At 37.3% G+C, this 26,270-nt stretch overlaps 1 protein-coding gene across 4 annotated transcripts in view; it reads left to right on the top strand.

Moving 5' to 3' along the window:
- Window positions 1-4,295: 4,295 nt before the first annotated feature.
- Window positions 4,296-26,270, top strand: part of csnk1a1 (casein kinase 1, alpha 1) — a 33,880-nt gene continuing 11,905 nt past the window's right edge. For 2 of the 4 annotated variants that reach the window (XM_067517612.1, XM_067517613.1), the window contains exons 1-5: window positions 4,296-4,981; window positions 5,273-5,379; window positions 11,517-11,643; window positions 13,758-13,856; window positions 21,232-21,315. In XM_067517612.1, coding sequence (XP_067373713.1) covers window positions 4,859-4,981; window positions 5,273-5,379; window positions 11,517-11,643; window positions 13,758-13,856; window positions 21,232-21,315 — 540 coding nt within the window. In that variant the 5' untranslated portion in view covers window positions 4,296-4,858. The remainder of the gene's footprint in view (window positions 4,982-5,272; window positions 5,380-11,516; window positions 11,644-13,757; window positions 13,857-21,231; window positions 21,316-26,270) is intronic. The other 2 variants (XM_067517614.1, XM_067517615.1) reach the window with 2 other exon arrangements.

Here is a 26,270-nt window from a genome sequence, read left to right as displayed (position 1 = left end):
GGCCTTTAATACATGATCAATTGGGAGGTTTATGGTCCAGAGGAATGCTCCTGGTTCCAACAGGCCTTGATCCTGGACCTGGACCTCATGGGGGGATTCCACCAATGCTCATCCTGACAAGCATGGCTAGTCCTTACCCCTGGCTTCTACCCGCACTCCTCCAGCGACTCACAGTTCTATTGGTCCGTCCAGCACCGGGACTCCAAGCTCCTTCAGCCAGTCTCCCCCTCCATGGAGGCCGCGCCCTCTCCTACACCCCCCTCCCTTCTGTTCTTTGTCCTTAGTGTGACAAGTCTGAGTTTAATATCTGTTTAAAGTGTAAATCACTTATTCTGTGTAAATTTGTGATAACTGGTTGTATAAAGTTACTTACATATATTGTAGAGGCAGGCTTACTTGTGTCTAGTGAAAAAAAAAATCCACTCCAGAGATCATTGTATGACAAACACAGAACATTTATTAAGTCCCACGTTCTAATTGGGCGGATAACAAAGTAATTTCACAGAAAATGTTTCTCAAAATAATTCAACAGAACTAAAGTTTTACAAATCAATATTTAAAATGCTGACTCCACGGGTCCTCTAGTTTGGCAACAGATATGAGAATTGACACAACATGTGGTACTCTATTTTTGGCTCTATTACTATCACCTTATTTCCGTGTCCCATTGACTGGTCCATCCAATTGCATAGGTTCTTATTGCATAAGCCTCATTTTTGATGCTAGGGTTACTTCCTCTGGTTCCATTGCCTTTGCAACATTAGTTCCAATTAAAAGTCCTATTAGAGGCATTTGCGGCCACTTATCTACATTCTCTTGTCGTGGCATGTTGTCTTTGCTTACTGAAATACCTCGCTGTGAAAAAAACTAATTTAACTCTATGAAGTTCTTTGTTTCCAAGTGTTTACTTCCAACTCTGTCATAATGTTACTAGTCACGACCTTGTTTTCCCCCATAAGGAGAAGGTTAACCTGTTTCCCATGTAGATTCAGCTCGTTGAGAAATATATCTGTGCGAAACGTGGCTGCGCTACCAGGATCCAAGATTGCATATGAAGTAATTACTTTGTTGCCTTTTTTTGCCTTCACTCGGACAGAAACCATCCTAGAATACCCTTGGTGTTCCCGGGCCCAGTCTCCAATTTTTTATTTTTTGTCCTTTTGGCTTATCCAGTTAATTCAGGGTCACCACAGTGGGTCATTGTCCACATATTGATTTGGCACAGTAATTATGCCAGATGCCCTTCCTGACGCAACCCTCCTTAATTTCTGCTGGGATTTGACCAGCACTGCACAGCTGGGGATGGGAATGGGCTGTTAGGGGTTCAGTATCTTGCCTAGAGACACTTGGACATATTTACCAACTGAGCTACAGGCGCCCAATATTCAAGTGCTTACGTGTTAAGAAAATCAGCTGATCAATGGCTTTTCATCACCATCCATAGATGGTGCCACCGTGTCTTTCCTTAATAGTTGTGTTTTCCTTGAGTTTTTACATGCGATGTGGGGTGCATCCTTGAGCAAATCTGGCAGTTTACTTTCTCCTGAAAGAGTTTACTCATATGTCCTGGTCCCTGTCCTTAGAGAACTAAAACATATGCCTTTGCTTTTGAGGAAATCTATCTTATCCTTATGAAGTGAATTATAGTTTTTTCACGGTGTATGCTCACAAAAGTATGCACAAAAGTAGACTTCTTCCTCAACTTGACATCACATCTGATTTAATTTGAAATTGGTCCTGCTGCTCTTTGAGCCACTCGACACAATAGAGCCTCTATATTTCTGCAAGATCCCAAGTTGAGCTTAACTTCTTATTTAGTTTTTGTCTTAATGTCTCAGCCTTAGCTAAAATAGAACTGCCCTTTCCAGTTCAACCTTATGGCATACTTTTGAAGCTGAAGATGCTACAGAGGGCACAGGACTTGTTTTGGCCTCTTTAATCCAACGGCCAAAATCGTCACAAAATCTTCTGAATGAATTTTGACTTCGCTTAAACCATGATTGCTCATCACTATTAATTTCCTCTTCTGATTTAAGCTTGTGGAGGACTTCTTTAACTGAGACATTTACATCACAAAGCTCACAAAACAATAGGTTTAACTCCATCATCAGTTTGGTTTCCAACTCTTCCATGCATCAATCATCATCCATTAAAGAAAGTATCTTGTTCTTTTTTCCGTCAGCTGGCCTAATTTGGTCTTTCTTGCATCTATCTGACTTTGCAAAGCATTCTCGATGGCCTTAAGAGTTGGCTTTGCCTGTCGTTTTTCTACTATAGCTAGATCAACTTTCTTTTCCATTATTGACACAAAATGTTAATCCACGTGTTTAGCCCAAATAGATAGTTTCTTACTAATGTAGAAGCAGACTTACTCGTGTCTAGTGGTCCAAACATTGTCCCTTCTACATATCCTTGTATGACAAACACTGAACATTTATTGAGTCCCACATTCCAACTGAGCGGATAACAAAAAGTAATTCCACAGAACAAGTTTCTCAAATCAATTCCACAGAACAAATTTCAGAAACCTATTCCATAAGGCACGGTAAGTACCCCTGTAACTCCACCGCTACACACTCAACTTTCCACTACTACCTTGGAGTCCACATCCATCCATTAATAACTGTAAACCAACACGTTTCCTTGACCACTGGTTAGGCAAACGCTTCAAAGGGCGCTATGTGACGTCATTGATGAGATCATCGGTAAACATACATATATTTAATCTACCTAAGCCTTAAATACACAACGACCACAAACAAAACAAACACAGAGAAAATCTCCATTGGTCCATACATGTTTTAGTGAAATTCATGCATTCAATAGTAAGAAGTTCATTTTCCTGTTTGATTGTAGAGGCTTCTGGGCTACCTTCCTGTTTAGTGTTGGTCTATTTTTTATTCTGATTCCAACCATGTCCCTTTTTCTCTTTATGCTATTTTATTCTTCTTCCATATGTTCTTTTTCTATAGAACATCTCACCTCTTAACTTCTTTACCTGTGCCACAGCATATGTCAACGTTGTCTTCTCTACAGTTTTAAGTTTTAAGCTTTAATTGCAATGAAAAGAGTGCTGACTGAATTAGCGAGAGAGCTCATACTTCACCTTGACAGCTTCTTTCCATTGGCTTCCCATAAAATCTAGAATAAAATTTAAAACCGTGCTTCTTACATATAAAGGTCTAAACGGTCAAGCTCCATCATATCTAAAAGACCTCATAGTACCATATCATCCCAATAGACCACTTCAGTTTCAGAATGCAGGCCTTTTTGTGATTCCCAGAATTTCCAAACGTAGAATGGGAGGCAGAGCCTTTAGCTATCAAGCTCTTCTCCTGTGGAACTAGCTCACCCTATCCCCTATCTGCAGGTGTCCCCAGCTTTGGCGCTATGTAAATGGTCTGCACTTATATAGCGTTTTTATACCTATACATCTTTATAGTCTTGAATGTATTCTTTAAAGTGACTTGAGATGACTTAGTTGTGAATTGGTGCTAAATAAAGTTGAATTGAATTGAAACTTTGTTGAATGTTTTCATTTTGAGTTGTATAATGACTTTGTGGACTTTTTTCCTCTGTAGAACTGCAGAGGAACACAGATCACAAAAAATTATTTATATTTGCATGGCTTATATTTTTATTTTTTTATACATGTGTTGAACAACGCACCAACTGCAAGCCAACTTGTATGTCACTCACACTGTATATGCGTACCTAGTAAATAACTGCATATGTACAACTATTCATGACGAAAACTCATATGATTAATAATAATAAGAAATTGTGTTTAAGCTATTGAAACAAATTCCCTTCATGTTTTTCCTTGATTTCTTGATTTTCTGACATAACTTTTTTAAAACAGTGGCGCAGTTGGTAGAGTGGCCGACTGACCCAATGTCAGAGGTTAGCTCCCCGCTAAAATGACATTAAAATATATAAATACAGACACAAATCTAATGTGGATCTTCATTAGCTACTTATTACTGAATATCTATGTATTTTATTAACCGAAGTTTGCTTCATAGTAAACTTTTTGTGATTGGTGTTGTGGACAGGTTATTGTATTGTATAAAGTATTGTGGCTTATATATTTATATGTCAGACAAACAATTGCCCAGTGATAGTATAGCACATAAATAAATGTAAATAAACACCACCAACACCCCCAAATACACAGTTTTGGCAGTGTTAGTGCAGGAAAGTGTTACTTTCATATGCTATGAGTTTTGATAGCGTTATATCCGAGAGTACGTGAAGTGGTCATGTGATATCGAGCCTTAGCTAATCGCTTCCAACGGCAACCAGCTGAGAGAAAGGGTAGAGAAGACAAGATGGCGGAGTGAGTTGGTTACGTTTTGTACAGATGGTTATGACCCTAGAAGTTTTTCGAAAACTCTGGACTGAGTGGGCAAAAACAACACTACCATCGGATTGTAATTAAAAAGGCATCATTTGCCCTCAGCACGGAGGAGGTCAGGACGTTTTTCCGCGACAGTCTTTGCGACGGCGTTAGCTTGATGCTAACGTTGGTCAACGTTGGATTGACTAACGTGTTAGCTGCTTCTTCGAGGTAGCTGGGTGGTTGTTGAAGGCCTCGAGCTTTTTCATGTTTCATTTTGGTGTATATAATTCGATGCTGACACGACATTCCGTGTCTCTCTAAGTTTTTTTTGTCGAAGATCAGTTAACACCAGGAGTCTTTTTCTTTCTAACCGTTAACTTGCTTGTTATCGATAATTTTTGGAGTTAACGTCCCAAGTAATCCCAAGTGAACAGGAATCTGTATGTTCTGCTGACAATCGGGTTTATCTGTCGCACAGAAGTTCCTAAGGTGGAAAATCGTCATTAGGTGGATATTATGGCGAGCAGCAGTGGCTCCAAGGCCGAATTTATAGTCGGTGGAAAATACAAGCTTGTCAGAAAAATTGGATCGGGATCTTTCGGCGACATATATCTCGCTATCAACATCACAAATGGAGAGGTAGTTATGACTTTATCATACCAATATCTAATGTTACACAGGCCTTGCTTTAAGATTCTAATGTTTATTATTTTATCTAAACACTTCTAAGTAAAACGTGACGTTATTTAGCAACTTTTACTTAGCTGCCGAAAAGCTAACGATATCGTTACATGATTCATTAGTTAGCATTATTTCGTTTACGAAGTGTTTCCTTTTAATACACAGTACTTTGGCAAATGGCGCAGTGACAACGGAGCTGGAAATATTACATTGTAACGTAAATATGTGTATTTCTTGTTTTAATTTCAGGAGGTAGCTGTCAAACTGGAGTCACAGAAAGCAAGACACCCGCAGTTGTTATACGAAAGTAAGCTGTACAAAATTCTACAAGGTGGCGTCGGCATCCCACACATCAGGTAACGTTAAGTAGTACGGTTTAGGTAGTACATCAACGTTGTAATTTTTCTAGGAAGTGTTTGGGGACAGCTATCGGTAATGCTAAAGTGGCACTGACCTTAGAAAGGCCTGCTATTTTGTTAAACATTGGGTTGTCTATACTAGAATAGACATGTTCCTGAAGCGCTAGAAGTTTTGTCGTGTTTTCACTTAAATGTTACATGTCGATTTTCTTAACGTAATCCTAACTTAGACTCGAGTGGTGTAATTTCATAGTGAAAAAGCGTAAAGGGTGAGTAAAAGCAACTATGTCGTTGGAAATGGCCGCTCCTCTTTTGTTGTGTTAGATCCCAACATGTCTTCCCCTGCTCTGCTAGAAAATGGCGGCCGAGCGCAGAAGCGTAAACAACTATCCATCGCTAACTATACAAGCGTGTTTTTTACCGCGTCATTTCAGGCCTTATGAGGCCTGTTCTTACCTTGCAATGGGTCACACAGTATGTTTTGACATGTTGTGTTCAGTTGTCTGTAGTATAACAGAGCAGGTGGTAGTGTTTAGTAGACACAAGATGGTCTCCAATTTAATACTCTTTACCACAACTATACTACTGCTATATACTAGTGTTTATAGTTTTAAGCTTTTTTTTGCTTGTGTGTTTAGTTTTTACAACAATAAAGGTTGAATATATCAAATTGGCCTTTCACTGTATAAAATTAACTGACCCCTTAAGAATTTTGTAGCATTCCCATGTATATATTAAGGGAGAAGGTTGTGTGGGTGCCATGGTTTTAAAACAAAAATATTTTTCACTAAAATACAAGTGTATTAATATTGCAACCGTGTTGATATTAGTCTCACCTAGACTAAACAATATTGTAAAATGTAATTTTTAGCACTTCTACTGTAGACCAGTATTGCAATCTTAGTATGCAATTTAAAAAACCCCATTGTTACACTCTGCATGCTTTATTTATTTTTCAAATATACAAGCTGAATTATGTGCCAGAGAGTATGCAATACTAGTGATTTATTATGCTTACTAAGCCCTTTAATCCAACTTTATTCACTATGTTGAGTGTTTCCCCTTAAACTCTGTTAGAATCTGAATCACTACTAGTGTTAACATTTATGTAGGTATTTGGTGATACTCTTTAATGCCTGTCCTGCTTTGGCAAATTGTTGATGCCTTCACTTGGTTGTTTTATGAACTCTTACACCTTCTCCTTCATTCCCTGGGTTTACACCTCTCCTGATTGTTTAGAAACTATAGTTTAGAAATTGCATTTTTTTTTAATGCAATATTGATTTGAAAAATAAGTCACATTTTGGAACACTGGAACAAGGAAGTAGAGTATTACAGTAGAGTAGTAGTAGTAAAGTAGAGTATTAAATTCCATAAGTGATGAGAATGTAGCATAAAGGCTAATTAAGTTAAGGTTAAAGATGAAGAAAAAAGGGCCAAATGTAGCAATATGTTTTGATTGTGACATAAGGGTTACATGAGGCTTGGTAAAATAATAGAAACAGAAAAACCTCTGACTATTGACACAGACTGAATTTACATGCACTTAAGTAGCCTGATTGTGGGAAATCAAAGTATAGATGCAGCAGAAGCGTAACCTAATTTCTCCTCCACCTTTAGACTTATTTTAGGAGCCTGGCACACAGATTCTAACAATATATTGACCTAAAACCTTTTTTTTTTTAAACTTAGATTAGGTTTACCTATATTGTCATGGCACATTTTCAAGTACAAGGCAATTAAATGCAGTTTATCTAACCAGAAGTGCAATAAGCAGTGCAAAATATATAGTGTCTGCAGTATGTACAAGATATGGACATAATGTACATGTGGAAATACTATGGACAAATAATATACAGATGAGAGTACTATGGACATGATGTACAGATGAAGATGTGTTATCAAGTGTTAAATTTCAGGAGAAATATGAATGGATGAAATATGAGGACTTGGACCAATGTATGAGATGGATACAGTTCAATGTTTGTATGTGCAGTAAAGATGAGTGTGTAGGGGGTCGGGTCAGTGGGGGGCAGAGTTCAGTAAAGTAACAGCTGTGGGAAAGAAGGTGTCTCTGATTCGGGTGGCTTTAGTCCAGAGGCTCCTGAAGCACCTGGTGGTCAGGAGGTTAAACAGTCTATGGGAAGGGTGAGGCGAGTCCTTGAGAATGCTGTGAACTTGGCGCAGACAGCGTTTCCTCGGCACATCCCAAATGGCTTTAAGTGGAGTCCCTATGATGCGTTGGGCAGTTTTCACACCTGCTGTAGTGCCTTGCACTCAACAACAGTGCACTTTCTGTACCCCACTGATACTGCATGTACCCGTGTGTGTGTGTTTGTGTCGCAGCATAGTGAAAGCACAAGAGAAGAGAAATGAAAGACACATGAAGCTGATCCAGAACAGTCTGAATTTTAAAAATCCACGAGAGAAAGGGAACTATTTAGACTTCTACAAGACACTTTGTGTAAGTTAAATTTACTGTTGGACCTTACGTGGGCTTTGTTTTAAAAATGAGGGAGCATTGCCCCGTTAACAATTTCAACTGTCTGTCTGTAGCCTTTGGTTACGCAGTTTAGAAACCTGCTTAGGATATACATGGCAGAGTAATCTCCGTTCTGACAGAAATTTACCTGGGAAGACATGGTTTTCCTAATCCCCTATCCTGATTTTGGAAACCAGCTTTCCTGTATACATGACACTTAAGAAATCGGTGTCTTTTGTGCCTTCCTGTGAAAGCTGACTGTAGCCCGGTTACTAAAGTCATGTAAATGCACTAATAGTTAACTAGTAGTACACTCTGTGTAGAGACTTACTGTGCAATATCAGAAAAACATTGATCTTTGTCATTATTTGCCATACCTATTTTGTATAATCAGTAGACTACCTCTCTTTGTTCCTTTATTTCTTTATTTGTTAATTGAAATTGAAAATTTTAAGCATTGGGATGCTAATTCCAGAAATCCTTTTTTTTGCTATATAACAGGAAAAATTAAAGGTATTCCTAAACTCACCCTCTACATTGGTCCTATAAGGTTTTTTTCTGCAACTAATCATGACTCTGCTGCAACACAAACACACACAGGCAGAGAGAGAAAAGTCAAAAGCAGCATTTTACATCATTTTATACAGTAAAATCTGTTTGCTAGGCTTTTAAAATAAGTCTAAGTTGGAGGAGGAATCAAGTTACTCTTTGCACCTATATGCGAATTTCCAATAACCAGGTTAAGTGCATGTAAACATCGCTCCCCGATTACCCCAGTTACGTAAGTGCACATTTCTTTTTACTATCTTTGATCTTGATATGTGCTGTTAGATGTTAGTTTTTCACTTTGGGTTTTTAAACATTTTAGTGCTAACTTTACTAACCTCGCTATTGTTTGTAACCCCCCCCCCCCTTTTATTTATTTATTTGTTTGTTTTTTGCGAATACTGCTTGTAAGTTCCATGCTTAAGCTACATAAAGCCTTGGCAGGAATTAATATTTAAAGTAAAGAATCTTGAGGCTTGTCTAAGCAGTACAAAAGACAAACAGCAAATGGAGTGATCAAGCATCAGGCTGGTATACCAAAGCCTTCCAATTCAAATCCCAGCCCATGCACCCTGTGTGTCCTTACGCAATCCACTCTGTGCTAGTTTCCTAGATTCTACCTGTGGCTACCCACTGCTCCCCTAAGGAGATTGGTTAAATGCAGAGAACAAAGTTTCATGCAAAGTGTAGCCACTGTTTCAAACAAAAGTATATTTGTGACTTATTTTCAAATGAAACAGAAGTTAAACTAAAGTTCTCACATTAGGCAGTATTCTTTATTACACTGTTCTGTATCTGGCTCCCATGCCAACCACTGTGTGCTTAGTGTACATAGTACAGTTGGCACATATCTGAATAGAGATGACTTTGGAGCCAGTAAGGTGTGGTGACTTGGTTGAAACATGAGCTCTGAACGCACATGCCTTCTTAACAAATCAGACCTGTATTGGAAAGTAACCCTTTGTCATGGATGAGCACAGATGACTTAAATGCTAGTACTATTTGTGTGTTTTATATTAGACTCTTCCCTTCATTTTTAGCAGAAATTATTACAAAAAATGGACAAACGCTTTAATCTATATTTGTCTTGAGAATGGAAGGTAATTCTTGATTAAATATAGCCAAGAAATTTAAGATTTATTTAAGGTGTAGTCTCCCGAGACATGCTGCAACTGGATCCAGTTTGGGCGGAAGGTGCAGCGCCAAGTGCAGATCTGCGCAAGAAACCAAGTACTTAAGAGGTTCCCCTCTTGAGAAATGGGTACCTTACAGCTCCTTGATCTGCTAAATTGTTAAATGAAACAAGAGAAACCAGTTTGCGCATATGAATTATGCAGGTGGCTCAAGTCAGCTGGCCATATGGCCAGACATGCCAAGAAAAACAAAATACTAAAGTTGGCAAATTGGAAGAAATGGTTGCACTGGGCCAGGATGCAACCTGAACTATATACAACTGGAACAAAGTCAGGCTTTGAGGTGTTTGAATCCAAGCGAAGAACATGTCGGATGAAGACCTCATGAAAGATGTATTGATCCATTTACAACTACTTAAATGTCTGTTTTACTTAACTTTGCCACTGTACATTTGAGTAGTCTCTTTGTACTGGTGATTCCGGCTTCATGTTGCAACATATTCCTCCTAAAACCTGTCTGACCTGCTTGTCCAGTGGCCCATCCTCCACACAGTACAGGCTGGTTTAACTTTTTAAATATTCAGCACTTGTGTTTTTTTCCATATTGCCGCAACCATTTTGAAATTCAATTAGAGACAATGAGAAAGCTGGATTGAGATTTCTGACAAAAGCCAACTAACTCTTAACTAACGTGATCACTGATGGGGGACAAGAATGTCATTACAATGGCACCTGGAAATGGGTGGGATATATTAGGCAGCAATTAAGCAGTCAGTTCTTAAAGGTGAAATGTTGGAATAAGGAAAAGATTGTTTTAATGAGTGTGGTTTCAAAAATGAAAAATTTAAAGTGTTAATCAAAAGAGGACAAAATCCACGCATGTGTGATGGAAAATCAAGTGGCATGAAAGGTGTATTGTAGTATATACATTTCAGGGTAATGTTGGGCCAATGTTAGATGTACATTTTTTTTAGATGGGCCAATGTTAGATGCAATTATTATACTATCTGAAAAAATAGAAATAGAAACTAAAAATTATACTAACTGCTTGTTAGTGAATTTGCAGGCTAAACAATAGAGAGGTGCTGTGTGTGTTAGTGTGGCAATGGTAATATTGCATATAATAAATATGCAGTACACATTTGCACTGTTAACAGTAGTGGTAACATTATCAACTTTTTTATAATAAATGTAGAAGAACCTTATGTCACATTTTCAACATAAAACAAAATTAGAAAGTATAACCATGTAAATGAAGTATTCATGGCAGAGCTGGTGATTTGGATGCATTAGATTGCAGTGGTGGTCATAATGATATGCCTAATAGGTGTATAATGCAACTTTTTATTTAGCCCTGTTCTTAATACTTAATTTGGCATTCTCTAAACCTTTGAATGCACATGTCCAACTGTTCAAATGTTTCACTACCTATTGCATAACATGCTTTTCTTCAACAAGGTGATTAACTGAAAAAATCACAACGTGATTCATGGATCATGTCTGATCGCGTTTCAACTTATTTGTACTCAATGCACTTTTTACTGCTTTTCATTCACCCATTCATAATCACACACGTTCACACACAAATGGGGGAGCTGCTATGCAGCTGGCCTACACTCACCAGGAGCAACTAACTAAGTTGGGGCTCAGTGTCGTGCTCAAGGACACTTCGGCACCTGGCAGAGGGAGGCAGGAACAACAACCCTGGGATTGGTGGACGACTGCTCTACCTCACTGTAGCATGACCTTTTTACATAGCCTTTTTCATAACTTTCACCCAAAAGTCAAATATCCTTTTGTATGTAGTGTATGTCGAAATATTGATAAAACAATATGTTCAACACTTACCAATTTATAAAGTGGTGAGTAATTGAAAGCCAACAGTGTTAGATGTGTCTTGGAGTTGTTAATTTGGTTTGACTGCCAAAACAAACCATGCTGTTCTAATAATTATATCATGATTTTGTCACCAGGTGGTATGGCCAGGAAAAAGACTACAATGTCCTAGTCATGGACTTGCTTGGACCCAGTTTGGAAGACCTGTTCAACTTTTGCTCTCGTCGATTCACAATGAAAACGGTTCTTATGCTGGCAGACCAGGTATCAAGCACACACACCCTACCCACCTTTTGTTGTCCCGTGATGCAGTGAATTGCCACTCAGGGCCATAGTTAAAATAAAACTAATACGATGGGCCTGCCTCTCAGCAATAATGTCCTGGTTCGAACCTGCTGGTTTGTAGGGCAAGTGAAATCTGTACTTGGTTTTCCTGTGTGTACTCCCAAGTCTCTTCTTCAGTCGTCCATGTAGGTTCTCTGCCATGTTTTACTGTGGTAGTTTGTCGTTAAAGCAGTATTTTTCTTCTAGAACTAGGGATGTCCCAATGCCTATACAAATATTGGACCAGATACTGTACTTCTCCTGAATTTAATGAACATACACGTGGATTTGCAGGGCCAGACTAGAAGTATGCAATAGTTGGTGGAAACAGTATTTAAGTATGAACTGTCCACTGTTTGAAAGTCTTCCGGTATGTCTTTGCTACTATTTGGACTGCCAGTGTCTCTCACCAGCTTAACTGTGCTGTGAATAGGGGAGTATTTAACTGTACAGCAACATGTACTGGAAGCCTAACGGTTTAGTACTTGTATTGGTACATACCCAAATGTAAATGTTTATACTAAATCTGGGGAAAGGCAGTAATGACACATCTATAAGTGGGTCACCAGATTGAACCCCATCAAGCTGGTGTGGGAGAATCTGGCCGAAGACTTGGGGACCACTAGCCACCCAGCAAAGCAGACCTTTGGGATGTGCTGCAGAGCAGCTTGTTGATTTTGTGGGACAAAAGTTGACTATTGACTATTATTCTGTTCTCAAATGCTTTATATCTTGTCTGTGTACAACAATTTCATTGAATAATAACAAAAAATACACGTGTAGGTATTTCTAAACTTTTTCTTGCCACTGTACATGAGCTCGGTGCATCAGGCATGGTGGCAGTAGAGTAATAGACGTTTTGCATGTTTATGCAAAGATTTTGGGTATTTGTTTGTGATGCAGCACCTTTAGTTGGTAAAGTCAGTGAAAGAGTCAAGTAAAACAAAGTTAATATTAATAAGATGTATTTATTGCACTCAAATAATTTCTCCTGTATGTCTCAAGCCCTCTAGGATGTTACTCCTATAATAGGGTGTTTATGAAAGCGTTCCATTCCACTTCCGTAAGAGTTCCATTTTCATAATCATAGTTCCTAAAAAAACAAAACAAAAACAAATAATAAACGCGGCCAACCCACTGGAACTTACCATGGGTTGTTGATTCAAAGTTAAACATTCCATCAATATTATAATTTATGTGTGACAGCACAAAATCATATTGTCAGACCTAATGTCCCTGCCATGCATTATAAACATTAAATTAATCTAGTGTCAAGTCTCAATGTGGACACATCTGCAGAGCAAAGAGGAGCAGACAAGAGAAAATGTGCACTTCAGTTGTGTTTATCTTTCCTGCTGGGTTTTGTGGATGTGCGACGTTGTTGGTTTGTGTTTTAGAATGTAACCGCTGTGTAACGATCAGAAAACAGAGTTTGATTTCTCTGATTTATGGATTGCTAATGCGCTCCTTCTCTTCATTCACTCACTATGTCACTCTGCCGCTGCTGATTAGTTGTAAACATAACATTATGAGATATTAAAAATATTTTGCCTGTCATGTAAGCATGGGCGGGGGCTTAAATACATTAATAGCTTTAGCTTAGATGCCTACCTGAAACAAAGTCTAAACAGGATCTGGATATTTGTGAATACCAATAGTCAGGAAAATGTCTGATGCAACCAACATCCCTGGTTCAAATTTTATTTATCCAACACATTGTGGCTATTTTCAGGAGGTGTCACTGCAAGAAAAGGAGAGAGAGATATAGATATAACTATATAGATATGTGTGTGTGTGTGTGTGTGTGTGTATGTATGTATGTATATATGTGTGTAATATTTATATTTTATGTTTTGTCATAGCACATGGGCCAAACCACTTTTTAAACACACACTCTCACTCCAATTGGAGTTCCTGAATTATATGTAATTACCTTGCTGGTAAGACACTGAGATGTTGTTAATTTGTTAGATGGATGTTGTTAATTTTGGGACATAAATATGTATCCAGCCTTGCTTACTGACTTATTTTACTGTCATTGTTTTCATCTTCAGATGATCAGCAGAATTGAGTATGTACACACAAAGAACTTCATCCACAGAGACATCAAACCAGACAACTTTCTCATGGGCATTGGTCGTCACTGTAACAAGGTAAGTCCAGGTTCTGTATGCATACTATCAAGTATGTATTAGTAAACCTCTTTGGAACTGATGACAGACAGGTGTAGCCACAGTCCCAGTTCCTAGCTAAAAATTTAGCTTTTTGTTATATTGCTTGTCTCTATGGTTTTCACATCTATCTTCAATATCTGTTAAAGAACCTGTTAATGGCTGTGGGTGATCCACTGTGACACAATAATGGTTTAGGAAAAAAGCAATAAGTAGCATATTTGTAAGCCCACAAACTGTCAAATGTTTTATGTTGATCACTACGTTACCTGATCAAAACATTGTGATCTTAACAGCCAAAAGGTATTACCTTAGTGAATATTCTTGCAGTATATAAAACCTAAATATCAACCAACTGCTAATGTTGTAAAAAAGTGGTAGCTTTAGAAGAAGTGGGGGAGTGAAAATGTAATAGTTGCCTTCAAATCTTAAAGTCTTCATTCCCTTTTCTCCTTTTTCGAGTCTGCAATGGTGAGTGAGAATTTATCCTGACACTGGAATGCAGATTTACTTATCTAAAAGTAACAAAAATTTTAGTGATCAATGTTAGAATACTGTTTTTCACAAAGATTTTCCGTGAGTTTGACGTGTCAAATTGTATAGATTATAAAAGCTCTCTGTTAATGTAAATGTTGAAAAGGTCTACATAATCATTACAACACCCTCATTCAATTTCTAGAGAATAATTTCCTTAAAATCAGACATGAGGTGACCTTGGGAACACTGGATTCTTCTGCATTTGATGTGGTTGGAATACTCTCTGCATATTGCACATCTCCTTATAGCAACTGCGATGGGTTATATGGCATTCTGAGGACCCTACAAACCTACAAAACCCTACAAAAGTTAAATAACTATATTCACCTTAAAGGACTTCTAATGATTTCTTGTTTAATTGCTAGGGATGGGAATTGAAATTGATTGCTTTGTCACTCAAATGCGGACACGGCTATGAATCACATAGACTGTAATTATCTAAATACATATGTATGTATGCATGTACGCACACACTCTGGTAAGAAGAGCTTGGAAAAGGCAAAGATAAATAAGATTGAAAATGTTTCAGCACTAATAAGCCATAACTATAAAATCTCATCCAAAAGATATCTAATTAACCAGATTGTAGTTATTCTGCATGATGGACAGTTTTGTTGGTTTTCTAGTTAACTGCATAGAAAAAAATATGAATTCTCCTTTCGCTTCTTTGCATCTGGCCAAAGGTGTGTATAATTGGTTGCCTGGATCAAAAATTACATATTCCTTGCCATTATTTTGAGCCTTTGCAGACAGGCAACATTTGGATAAACACAGGTTGTATATCTTTCACGCTTTCAGAGCAGGTATCCAGTCACAGTCTTGTGTCCATTTGTGCTTTCTGTTTAACATTGGATGTCACAGGTTGGCCATACTCTGGCATTCCAACCCTGTCACTGTAATCTGTCTGTTTGTTACACTCATTTGACAACTAATGTTAGATTTAATACGGAAAATTTAAAGATTTATCCAATTGTTTGAAATGTGTTAAGGATTTTGTAAAATCACTGAGAAAAGGGACCGTTTTGACAGGCGTCTGCTACTCAACCCAATACTGAGCAAGCTGTGTCTTATTATTTAGAGCAAGTTTAAATAATTTACTCTGCTGTTCACCACATATGGATTTACTCTGCTGTTCACCACATATGAATGCTTATGACATCTGTAAAAGTATAAAGAAATAAGTCTACAGTGAGTCTATCTAGTTTCACTTATTTCTAGAATGTTAATGTCTATTTGCAGTTATTTGGCTGTTGAGTGTGTTGTTGGCAGTGTAATTTAAAGTGAAACTTTACGGAAGACACAAGTGCAAATCATTTAATCTGTAAGCTTTTTTCACTTTTTGAGGACAGAAAAATTAAAAGCACCTGCTGGTTTTAATGTTGTGGTGGACATCGGTACCATTGAGCACTTCAGTCTCTGAGGCTATACAGCCCCATACGGAGTAAGCGGCAGTGCTGTGTTATCTTTCTAGAGATGCCACAATTCTAGAAATGTCCGCATCTTGTTTGATTTATTAAAAAAAAATTTTTTGTGTTGAACGGTTATTTGAATATATCCATTTGCAACTAAACAATGTGAATGTCATTAACACACGTGAGCAGCAAATACTTTGCCTATTTTCATCTCTGCCTAGCAAAAAACAGAGTACTCTACTAAAGCTGGACAGATTTTAGCCCAGTCTGGTCACCCTGACTGAATTTAGACCAATTGTAATTTTGGCATATGGTTAGGGTCCTTTGGCCTGAACCCTAGCTCCCAGATGATCAGTTGAATTATGGCATTTTGGAGAATTGCCTGTCTTAAGGGAGAAGCACAGATTTGCGGTGAGATCCTGGATGGAAAAATGCAGAAAAGATGGACTATATAGAATCTACACAGGAATATCGCTGTAAATATTTTGTAAAACAAAGCAAACTTCAGGTAAATTTCTAGTTACTGTATGTAATGTTTTTGGTGATGTCAGTCATAAATATAAATGTTTTTTTTATAACTCTTTTGACAACCATGGGTATGACTTTAGCACACCAAAGCTTGCATTCAGCTTTACTTACTTTGTTATTGTCCTATGTTAAAGGGCTCCAAACCACAGACCTTTTTCCGCCTACGCTTGGCTGCGGAGGTTAACTTTGCAGTTTAAAATCGATGTAAAAATTTGATGATAATCATTAAGATTACACAAATCAAGCTTCTTTTGTGTTGCCAAGTGGGGAGACATTGTGACCCAGATGCATGACTAGTAATGTTAATATTGTTTAACTAGTGTTTAGATCATTTACTCTTTATTGGTCGTTAAGCTCTGCTTTGGTTTGTTTGTGTTGAGAAGTAAGTTTGATTTTTTTTACATGAACTGTCTGCTCCCTCTCTGCTGCACCAAGGACACCTGGTTGAGCTCCACCCTTGCTCATACAAAGAGAAGAAGCTGCTCAACAGGTTTATTTTCATATTCACTAATCTCAATGGTGTCTTACAGAATTAATATCAGGTGAAGTCAGAAAAAAATATTTATATTTATATACACCAACTTTTTTTTTTTTTTTTTTTACAACAATGTGTGCACTTTTTTTTTTTTTTTTTTTTTTGTCCCAAAACTTTGAGCCTGGCTTATAGAAATGAAATATGCTGACATAATTTTTTTCAACATATCCTTAGACTTAATTGCATAATAAAATATGAAAAATATTCACATTTGTCATGAATTCAAACTCCTTATGCAAATATTTGAGATTAGATTGTCACAGGTGATTGTCATTCAATGAGAAGCCATATGCTTTTCTACAATTCTGTTTAACATCATAATCATTATAATGCAGGTATTTCTGTGTACAAATGTTACCTATTGGTGCTTAAAATACGTTACTGACCATTGATCTGAGTTCTGACATTTTAAACGCAGATGGCATGGTTCTCTCACACAGAAATACCACTGGTATATGTATACACTAAAAGCCAGAAGCATCTATGTCAACACAGGAATATATTTCACCTTTCTTGCCCTTGTTTCTATTTTGACATGCCTTGTTTGATGTAGTAAAAAGCAGTTAAGGATGGCTGGTTTGTAATGATTAAGTGAAAATTATACCATTTACAAGCGGTTTTGCCTCAATAGGCTTTTATGCATGAAGCTGTATCCGAAAAAAGTGCTACTTAAATGTATGTGGAGACTCAACCTAAAAAACTGCAGCCTCGTGCCAACGACTGCATCACACCTATGCTGATATTTAGTTCAACAGCATAATCTGTGGTGTGATGGCTCTTAATAGAAGAGCATCATTTAAAACCAAAAAATGAATGGTTTCATTGGAAGTGGAAAGACGGCAAGAGGAAAAGAAGTAAAAACAAGGAATGATGGAAGGAAATTAACATCTCAGAAAGAGAAGGTGAGAAGAGAGTGAAAGGCAGGGGGAAAAAAGGACAAAAGGGTCAAAGCATACAAAGGAGGGTAGCAACAAAGTAGAGGAAAATGTAAAGCTGCAAAATTCAGTAATGATTATGTTGTACCAGGCTAAGAAATAACTTGCATAAAATGTCTTCTGTCAATTGCCCTTTAGTATTTACATTTAATATGCTTATCCTAATTTTCTTGTCTTCCCAGACAGCTATTTGCATTACATTACAAGACTGAGGACTGACAAAGTTGGTAATTACAGGAATTGCTTGGTTTGCAATATTACTATAATTAAGTAATGACATTTTCAAAGATACCTGACTGGGCCATTATTTGTTTTATTTAAAATTCTGAAATGAATAATATAAAGTAGTCAGATTTTACCTTATTAGTTATTTCAGACAAGGAGAATTAAAACTTCAGGAATGGACACAAAACGTTAATGTCATTATAGGGGTGAAATGTAGGGTGAAAGTAGGAAGGCATGGGAGCAGGAAAGTAGCTCAGTGCATTGGGTGGTTATAGTCATGCTGCTATAGACTAGCTATAAGCTTTATCAATGAGGAAGGTTTAAAGCTTGGGCTTTAGAGTGGAAAAAGTGTCTGCTTTCCAAATCTGACCTGGGAGCTGGTTCCACAAGAGGAGCTTGAAGAGTCTCATTCTACCTTTGGAAATTCTTGGAACCACATGTAGGCCTGCATTCTGAGATCGGAGTGGTCTGTTAGGATGATATGATCAAAAAGATCTCATAATTTCATATGATGGAGCTTGACCATTGGAAGCTTTAAATCTAAGAAGCAGTGTTCTAAAGTCTATTCTAGGTTCTATGAGAAGCTATTTGAGAGAAGCTAGTGAAGGTGAAATATGATCTCTCTTGCTAATTCCAGTTACCAGGCTTGCTGCAGCATTTTGGATTAATTGCGGGCTTTTTAGGGAGTTATTGGGACATCCTGAAAGTAGGGAATTACAGTAGTCCAACCTAACAGAAACAAATGAATGGACTCGTTCTTCAGCATCACTTTAAGACAAGATGCTCCTAATTATGGCAATGTTCTGTAGGTGGAAGAAGGCTATTCTAGAGATTTATTTTATCTGTGAGGTAAGGGACAAATCTTGGTCAAAAATAACTCTAAATCCTTACTGAAAGTTTGTTCACATAATTGCTTTGCAACTATGTTTTCAAGGATCTTAGAAATAAGTGGGAGATTGGATACTGGTTTGTAATTGGCTGAAACACCCGGGTCAAGAGGGTGTTTTAAGTAGCTTATATTTGGTACATAGCCTGTTTAACATAGATTGATGATATCTATTACGAGCCTGTCTATTAAGGGTAAAGCCTCCTTGAGCAGTTTAGTTGGAATAGGGTCTAGCAGACAAGTTGTTAGTTTAGATGGGGTAATAGTTCGTTAGCTCAGTGAGGTCTATGGGCAAAAGGCAGTCTAAGAGGAATTGGTGCCTTAATGATGCTTCTAGCACTGTTGTATCTATGTGTAATATTTGGGGGGGCAGCATCTGGTGAATTCTTTCACTAATAGCTACAATTACTATACTAATTATAGCACTTTGCTTGCATCTGCTAAATGTATACAGCACAAAGTGTCGCAAGACAGCTGTTAAGTTATTACTTACTGGTCCAATGGCAATAACAGCATTCATGTCATGCATTCTTCTATCTCTGTTATCTTGCTCATGAGTACAGGGTAATCAAATATTTACTCGTCTGCCATGATTGGCATTCAGAAAAAGTGCCTAAAAGTACCTATGTGCCATAAAATACTATAGTTTTTAAACTAAATTAGTCCACAAGGAAATAAACATGAAAGCACACACGTAAACATTATCTGCCATGAAAGGTGCTTGCTACTAGGAGCAACTTTTGGGGTCTTGTCTTAAAACACGTTGAAAAACAGGAGAAGCTTGGGAACCCTGGGATTGGTGGATGACAGCTCTACCCTCTGAGTTATATCCATCCCCAAAAACTGCACATTGTCCCTTTTTAACTGTGAAGACAACTTTGTTGTTTTAGTGACTTTTTTTATATATTAAATGTATGTAACATTTCTTACCCTCTTTGGACATTGTTCTTTAGTTGAACCTGATGTTTTTAATACATTTACATTTTATGTTGTTCACATACAACACACAGAAGCACTTTTCCTCACCATTACTACTCAACAGATTAGCAATCAATTTTTGTAGTGAACAAGAATATTAGTATGAACACAAGGGGTGTTTGTGTTTCTGTTGTGTGGGTACAAACCCGTTGGAGGCCAAGCGGCTAATACGAGATAAACTTATTTGGAGGTCACCTTCTCTCAGATGCTTGCCTTGTAAAACAGGTCTTAACACATTTTTCAGATTAATAGAGTGAGTATCTTCTTTAGTATACAAAATTAAAAGTACTGAGTAGACTGATCTGTGAACAGGCCTCAGAACTGCTAGAACCTGTGTTTTTGTACACGTACATTGTCTAGAAGCTTAGACAAATGTAGTTTGGGGACCATTGTCTTATAGTCTGCGTAATTGTATTATTTTTTTTGCAGTAATTTTTGCTTCAGTGTGTGAGTGTTTGTACTTGTTTAATTTGTTGTTTGAAAAAATAAGCTCTCTTCTAAAACCAACACATTATTTCCTGGCTAACTGCATGTGTTGAGCTTTGTTCTGTCATAAATATCAAATTGAATGGGCTCCAGTACTATGTTTTTCATGCTGTTACTAGTGTAACAGTCAGGCCAGTTATAAAAGGCAACTATTGCTAAACTTTCTCTATACTTACCCAACTGTAGTACAAATATTTGTCTATTAAGCTGCACATAATTGAATACTTTCCCATAAACAAAAAACATGACAGTAGTGGCCTGTCAACAGTTAAATTATATGAACTCAAGAGTCCTTCATTAGAGCCCTGTGAGGCCAGTTTTTAATAGCTTTTTATGCATTATTTCTTTGGCTGGTAAAGGATAGACAACCATGGGCTCTCTGCCATTTGCTGTCAAGGTGCGCTGTCCCTCCAGGTCCTTTCTGAGCCATGGTGTTGCCTGTCTGCACTGGCCTTTGTCCCTTGTCAGATATATTTTAGTTTAACATTTTTTTGTTCCCTGTCCTACTTGACATACTTCTGAGTTTTGTTGTACAGTTTGATCTTTCCACAGTTGTGCTGACAGAAGAAAATCACAATCATGTGATTTCTTCCAGTTTGATGAAAAAAATGATCATATCTGTACCACAAAGATAAAAAGTTGTTTTTTATGCCTGTGTAGGCCCAGTCTAAGATGTACAGAAGTGAGTGACATACTAGCTCTACGGGATACTTTGTTGTAGGGAGTAAACCATCTGGATGCAACCCGAAGTGCCTGTTGTACACTTACTAACTGTAACTGAAGGTGGATAGAGGCTGTGTGATTTTGACCCCTACCCCTCTACTGTCTGCCCTAGTGTTTAGACTCGTCAGTGGGGAAGAGGAAAAGAAGCTTGGCTGTTAGCTCTTCTCAGGACCCACCTTTCTCAGGATTAAACCAGGTGTGACCTTTACCACAACACAAGCTGCCTCACAACAGCAGTTGTCGCTTTGCAATCATACTTAACTACACTGGTTTCAAAGTAAATCAGACCACAATGTTGCATTCACAATACCCAATTTATTTACTCTGTGCCAGAGGACTAGTAGTTAGTCCTCATTTACTCTAACAAGAAGTTTCATCCTAATTCAATGGCTTCTTAATTTCATTAAAAGCCCATTCCTTTGTTTGTAATGTAATTGGCCTGGGATTAGTAAAATATATGATTTTTCTTTGAACCCAGAATCTTGAATTTCCCTCAGATTAAAAGGAGTATGTAGCTGTCTAAATTCTCATTGTAGGCTCAGGGAGTATTTTTCTTGAATTAATCTGGTTTTTGCATTATTAGATTACATAGCAGAGTATCTGACATTTAGCAATGTTAAAAAATGTTTAATTAAAAATCATACTAATAAAAAAACTTTACAAAATTCCCTTTTGATGAGATGGTGTAAAGTGTTTAAATTTAATGTTTTTCCTTGACTGCCTGTAAGCTGTATGCTAGGAGCAGTACAGTATATTAATGTGCAAATAACTAGTAGCACCAAAACAACTCGGTTAAGGTAATGGTAGTCTGTCATTTGTGTTTTAAAGGCCTAGGGCTTTGAAATTCCAAGGTGTTTGAACATTTTGGGTATATGAACCAAAAAGCCAATTCATATGTATTCTTGTTTCCCACAAGAACATCTAAAGAGGCATTGGAAGACAGTATTTAGCAATCACAATTAAAGGTATTACTTGATTAAGTTAGTCAGTCTAACTAGTCTGCTTTTTGAGCCTCCAGATCTCTGCCGTCTCAGAAATAATGAAAAAACATGTTATAAATGTAATGTAGTGAATAATTTCCTCATTAAGATGAAAAGTAAATGTATCTATCGAACTACAACTATGGTGTCTACCAGATCACAAAACCATATTTGAATGTTGTCACAGTAACTAATTTGTATTTGTAGCTTGGGACAATGACTCCCTTTTTTTAAGATAATCAACAAGTTGATATTATCCAGCCGCAATTAAAGACTTTGTGATTCAATAGTTTAAAGAACAAAATTCAGTATGATGATTGATTTATGCTGTAACAGTCACATAGCTTTCGGTAGCGGTGGCAGTAAGTGTTAAATGGCTTCTGTTTGGCATGCTAAGTATAGCAGAGCTTCTTCAGTTTTGTCTTCACCTATCAGGAAAATACTCCCTAGCAAGTGAAAATCTGTGGAGGCTTGGGTCAGCCAAGGAAAAGTGGTTGGTCTATGGTGCCTTGTAAGTGTTAGGATAAATTAATTATATAAGTTATAAGTTCTGGGAGCCACAGTTAGATTTAAAAGTGGAAAATGTATTGCAATGTTATGATGCATATTGTGAGTCTTTTAACTGAAATTATCGTGACACAGTTCATTGTAAAACCCCTGTGTAAAACTGCATGACATACGCAATTTGTGATTTGTCATCTTTTGAAGTTTAAGTCATTAAGGGTAAGCAAATCACAGCCATGCTACTACTACTGTGAAAGTATGAAGTTGCTCATTAAGATGAAAAGAAAAATGCAGCCACTCTGTCTTAAAGTCTGACTGGTCCTATCCCACTTTTCCCCTTTGGCCATGCCATTTGGCCTTGACCCTTGGCTTTGCATGTTCATTCCCCTTCACCCCACCCCTCAAGACCCCTACAGAATGTGAAGTGATAGGGCTATGTAATTCTTTCGTTATCTTACCACTCCACTAAAAATCGTGCAGGCAGCATAGGAGAACAGACTGCTGTCTGCTACTTCTAACATTAGTATATGGTAATAACCAAATACTAATGAGCAATAACATATAAATTGTTTTTGTGTTGTTGTTTTTTTTAAGTTGCATTCAAATCTGAGGTCTAAGAAGGTTGTAAGTCCTATGTTTGACTTTCTAAAAACCGTGTGTTTTGTTGCTAGTTGGGCAACAGAAGTCATATGCTATTCTAAATGTTTCTGAAACTATTCTCAGGCCAATCTATATATAACATGCTTTACTAAGAACGATCTTTTTTACGTTGTCTACTGCTGCCTGTGCTACAAAAACACTGGTTGATTAGATTTTAACTTTATATTTTAAAGAGTATGGGATAAGCCAAAAGGACAAAAACAGTTTTACAGTTTTTTTTTTGTTGTTTTGTTTTTGTTTTTTTGAATCTACATTTTGTTAGTGTGATGTGTGTGATCAGTTGATGGAATTGTGCCAACATAAGTAACTATTGCTGGACTGTATATGCAGCCTAACAAGAAACCCAGACCCACAAGAAAGCATTACTCTATGAAAGGCTTGAAACTAATCCAAAGTGTACAGTTAAAGTGTAAATAGGTAAACAATGGATTAATGTGTACGTCATATGGCAGTTTAAGCTATAGGATTGGCATGTATTGTGATTTGTTTCAGGTGTGATGGAGAGGGGTGACCTAAAATGTTTATCCTGTTTACACTATAGATTGCCTTGTTTTATTTTAGCAATCAGGCGCTTAAAGGTTGTTCTTTTTCTCAATGATTACTTGGTAGTTCTTAAATACACATACATGCATGCAGGTTGTAGCTAATCTGAATTGTCTCAACATTTTTGTTTGTATGTTGCAAATGTTTTTATTTAATTGATGCTGTAACATCTGTAGCAAGAATGTTTCACCCTACATTAAGCCATTGAAAGAGTATAGAATACTAGAGAATAATGACACAAAATTTATTTTTATTTTTTTGTTCTGATGTCTACAGGACAACTTTCTTTCTCATGCACTTAGACTTTAAGCTCTACAGTGCCCATTAAGTTTCATATGCATGAAACAATTTGGTGTCTGCATTTAACCCATGCGCCTGGGGGGAGCAGTTGGCCACCATGAAGGGTGCCTGGGGAGCTAGTGCATTTTCCCCTCCTCTTCTTTCTACTATACTACATATATGGAAACAAAATACTAACGGGGCAAATCTATAAACTTCATAATTTAAATGGCAAGGCCATTTGGCCCTCCCTTTCATAAATTTCTAAAGCAACATAGAGACAACTTGGCTAGTGATACTTAGATAAATAGGCAGAAATGTCATGCCACTGCATTCACACTAGTAGTAACTGTGCATCTGTATTATAATATTGCATAGCCTGTGCAATTGCAGATTCCAAAATATACAAAGAACACCTAATAATGTTGATTCAAATGATGGCTCAGAGAAAACATGGATTGGGTAAGAATTCAGATAGTATCAGGGCTTGATATAAAATACCCGCTGAATTATTTCAGCCATGGTGGGTAACAGTCACTCCCACTAGCCAAAGAATTCTGTCAAGTCCTGGGTGGGATGTCTAGACCTAATGTTACATGGGTGACTGAATATAAACAAATAATTGACTTTGTGATTATACACATTGGGACTGCAACTCTATATGATACTGATGTTAACAGAACTGAGATTAGTCATCAGATCTGTTTTGAGGGGGTTAGAGTGCAGTGATCTGTTATGTCTGACCTGAGCACTATGACCAATATATGTCGTGCAAGTCAAACATCAGTCAGCGCCATTTGTCTGGTGAACTGTCCATGATAATTATTCACAGCTTAATGTGAGGGCAACGATGGCCATGGATGTAATTTATATCCCAATTGGGACCTTAAGCAACATAAACATAGGCCTAGATACATAACAATCACGCATTATTACTTTATGTAACCACTGTCTATGCCAGTGTCAGGGGTTGTATTATCTACCTGCTGTTTGACCTCCACATGCTGACTTCCCTCCCTCTCTCTCCATACTGCCCTACTTAGCAGGCTGGGTCTCTACTCTTTAAGGATCATGACACACCAAGCTGACATCAAACAACTATACTGATGTTATGTAACAGTAGGCTTGGTGTGTCCCACCGTAACTAAAGCCGCCCAGGGCTTAGCTGTTTGTGTCAAAGGACATGTTATCTCCTAGGCTATTATACAAGCTAATGACTAGTTGTGTTTGATAAAGGTTTTCACAAAGTATGGGATATTAACTTTAACAGATGAGTGAAAATGCTTTGACTGTTAATACTTTACTATGAATTTTTTTAGTCTGACATATTTGCGAGCCACGCATTTTAATCATTCAGCTTGTAAAATACAAAAGTCGGACATCTGATCGGGTTTAACTCTAACTTCTGTAATTACTATTTAAAATATTGGTTATAAGTATTTGACAGCATATCTTTATTTCTTTACCTTAGCTCTATCATTAGAAATAAAAAATGATTATTGAGTTGCCAATAATGACTCGTTTATGACACAAACATAAGGTTTAGGACTTAGACTTGATTTGTGATTTTACAGTCAAGACTTGAGTTACTAGATGTTTGACATTGTCCCAACTCTGCTTGAGATCGCTGGAGTTTATTTTACACCAGCTGCACACTTCACTGTATTAACCTATTGCTTTTTGGACAATTCATTCTTTGGTGAACATTGACTATTTATCATGAGCCAGCAGGTCTTGTCTTTACTGTTGTCAGGTGAACAAGCTAACACAGGGCAACAAAAAGGCAGACTCCTTGGATTGTTGATTTGTAGAATTTTATATATATATATATATATATATATATATATATATATATATATATATATATATATTTTTTTTTTTTTTAATAGATTTTACTAGTGTTGGCAGTTGTGGGTGAAGTTGATTGTAATTAAGGGCCACAATTGTAAGCTAGTCTAGCTAAGGTCAGAATATCTTGGAAGGTGGATCATACTAGTACCATCTTTGGCCATCTTTTGTTTTTCTGTTTTTTTTGAAAATGTAAAAAAATTCATTAACTTCTGAGGATATTGCAACTGGATAGCAATGTGTTGACGGAATGGTAATGATGAAAATTTTACCTCTCTTGCTCATTCGCATTGGCACACCAATTTTGCCATTAAATTAATCTTGGTCACTGCAATGT

Source organism: Channa argus, chromosome 10 (genome assembly GCF_033026475.1).
Source record: "Channa argus isolate prfri chromosome 10, Channa argus male v1.0, whole genome shotgun sequence".
Classification (NCBI taxonomy): Eukaryota; Metazoa; Chordata; class Actinopteri; order Anabantiformes; family Channidae; genus Channa; species Channa argus.
The sequence above is the reverse complement of the archived record's forward strand: the minus strand, read 5'-3'. Positions and strand labels throughout refer to the sequence as shown.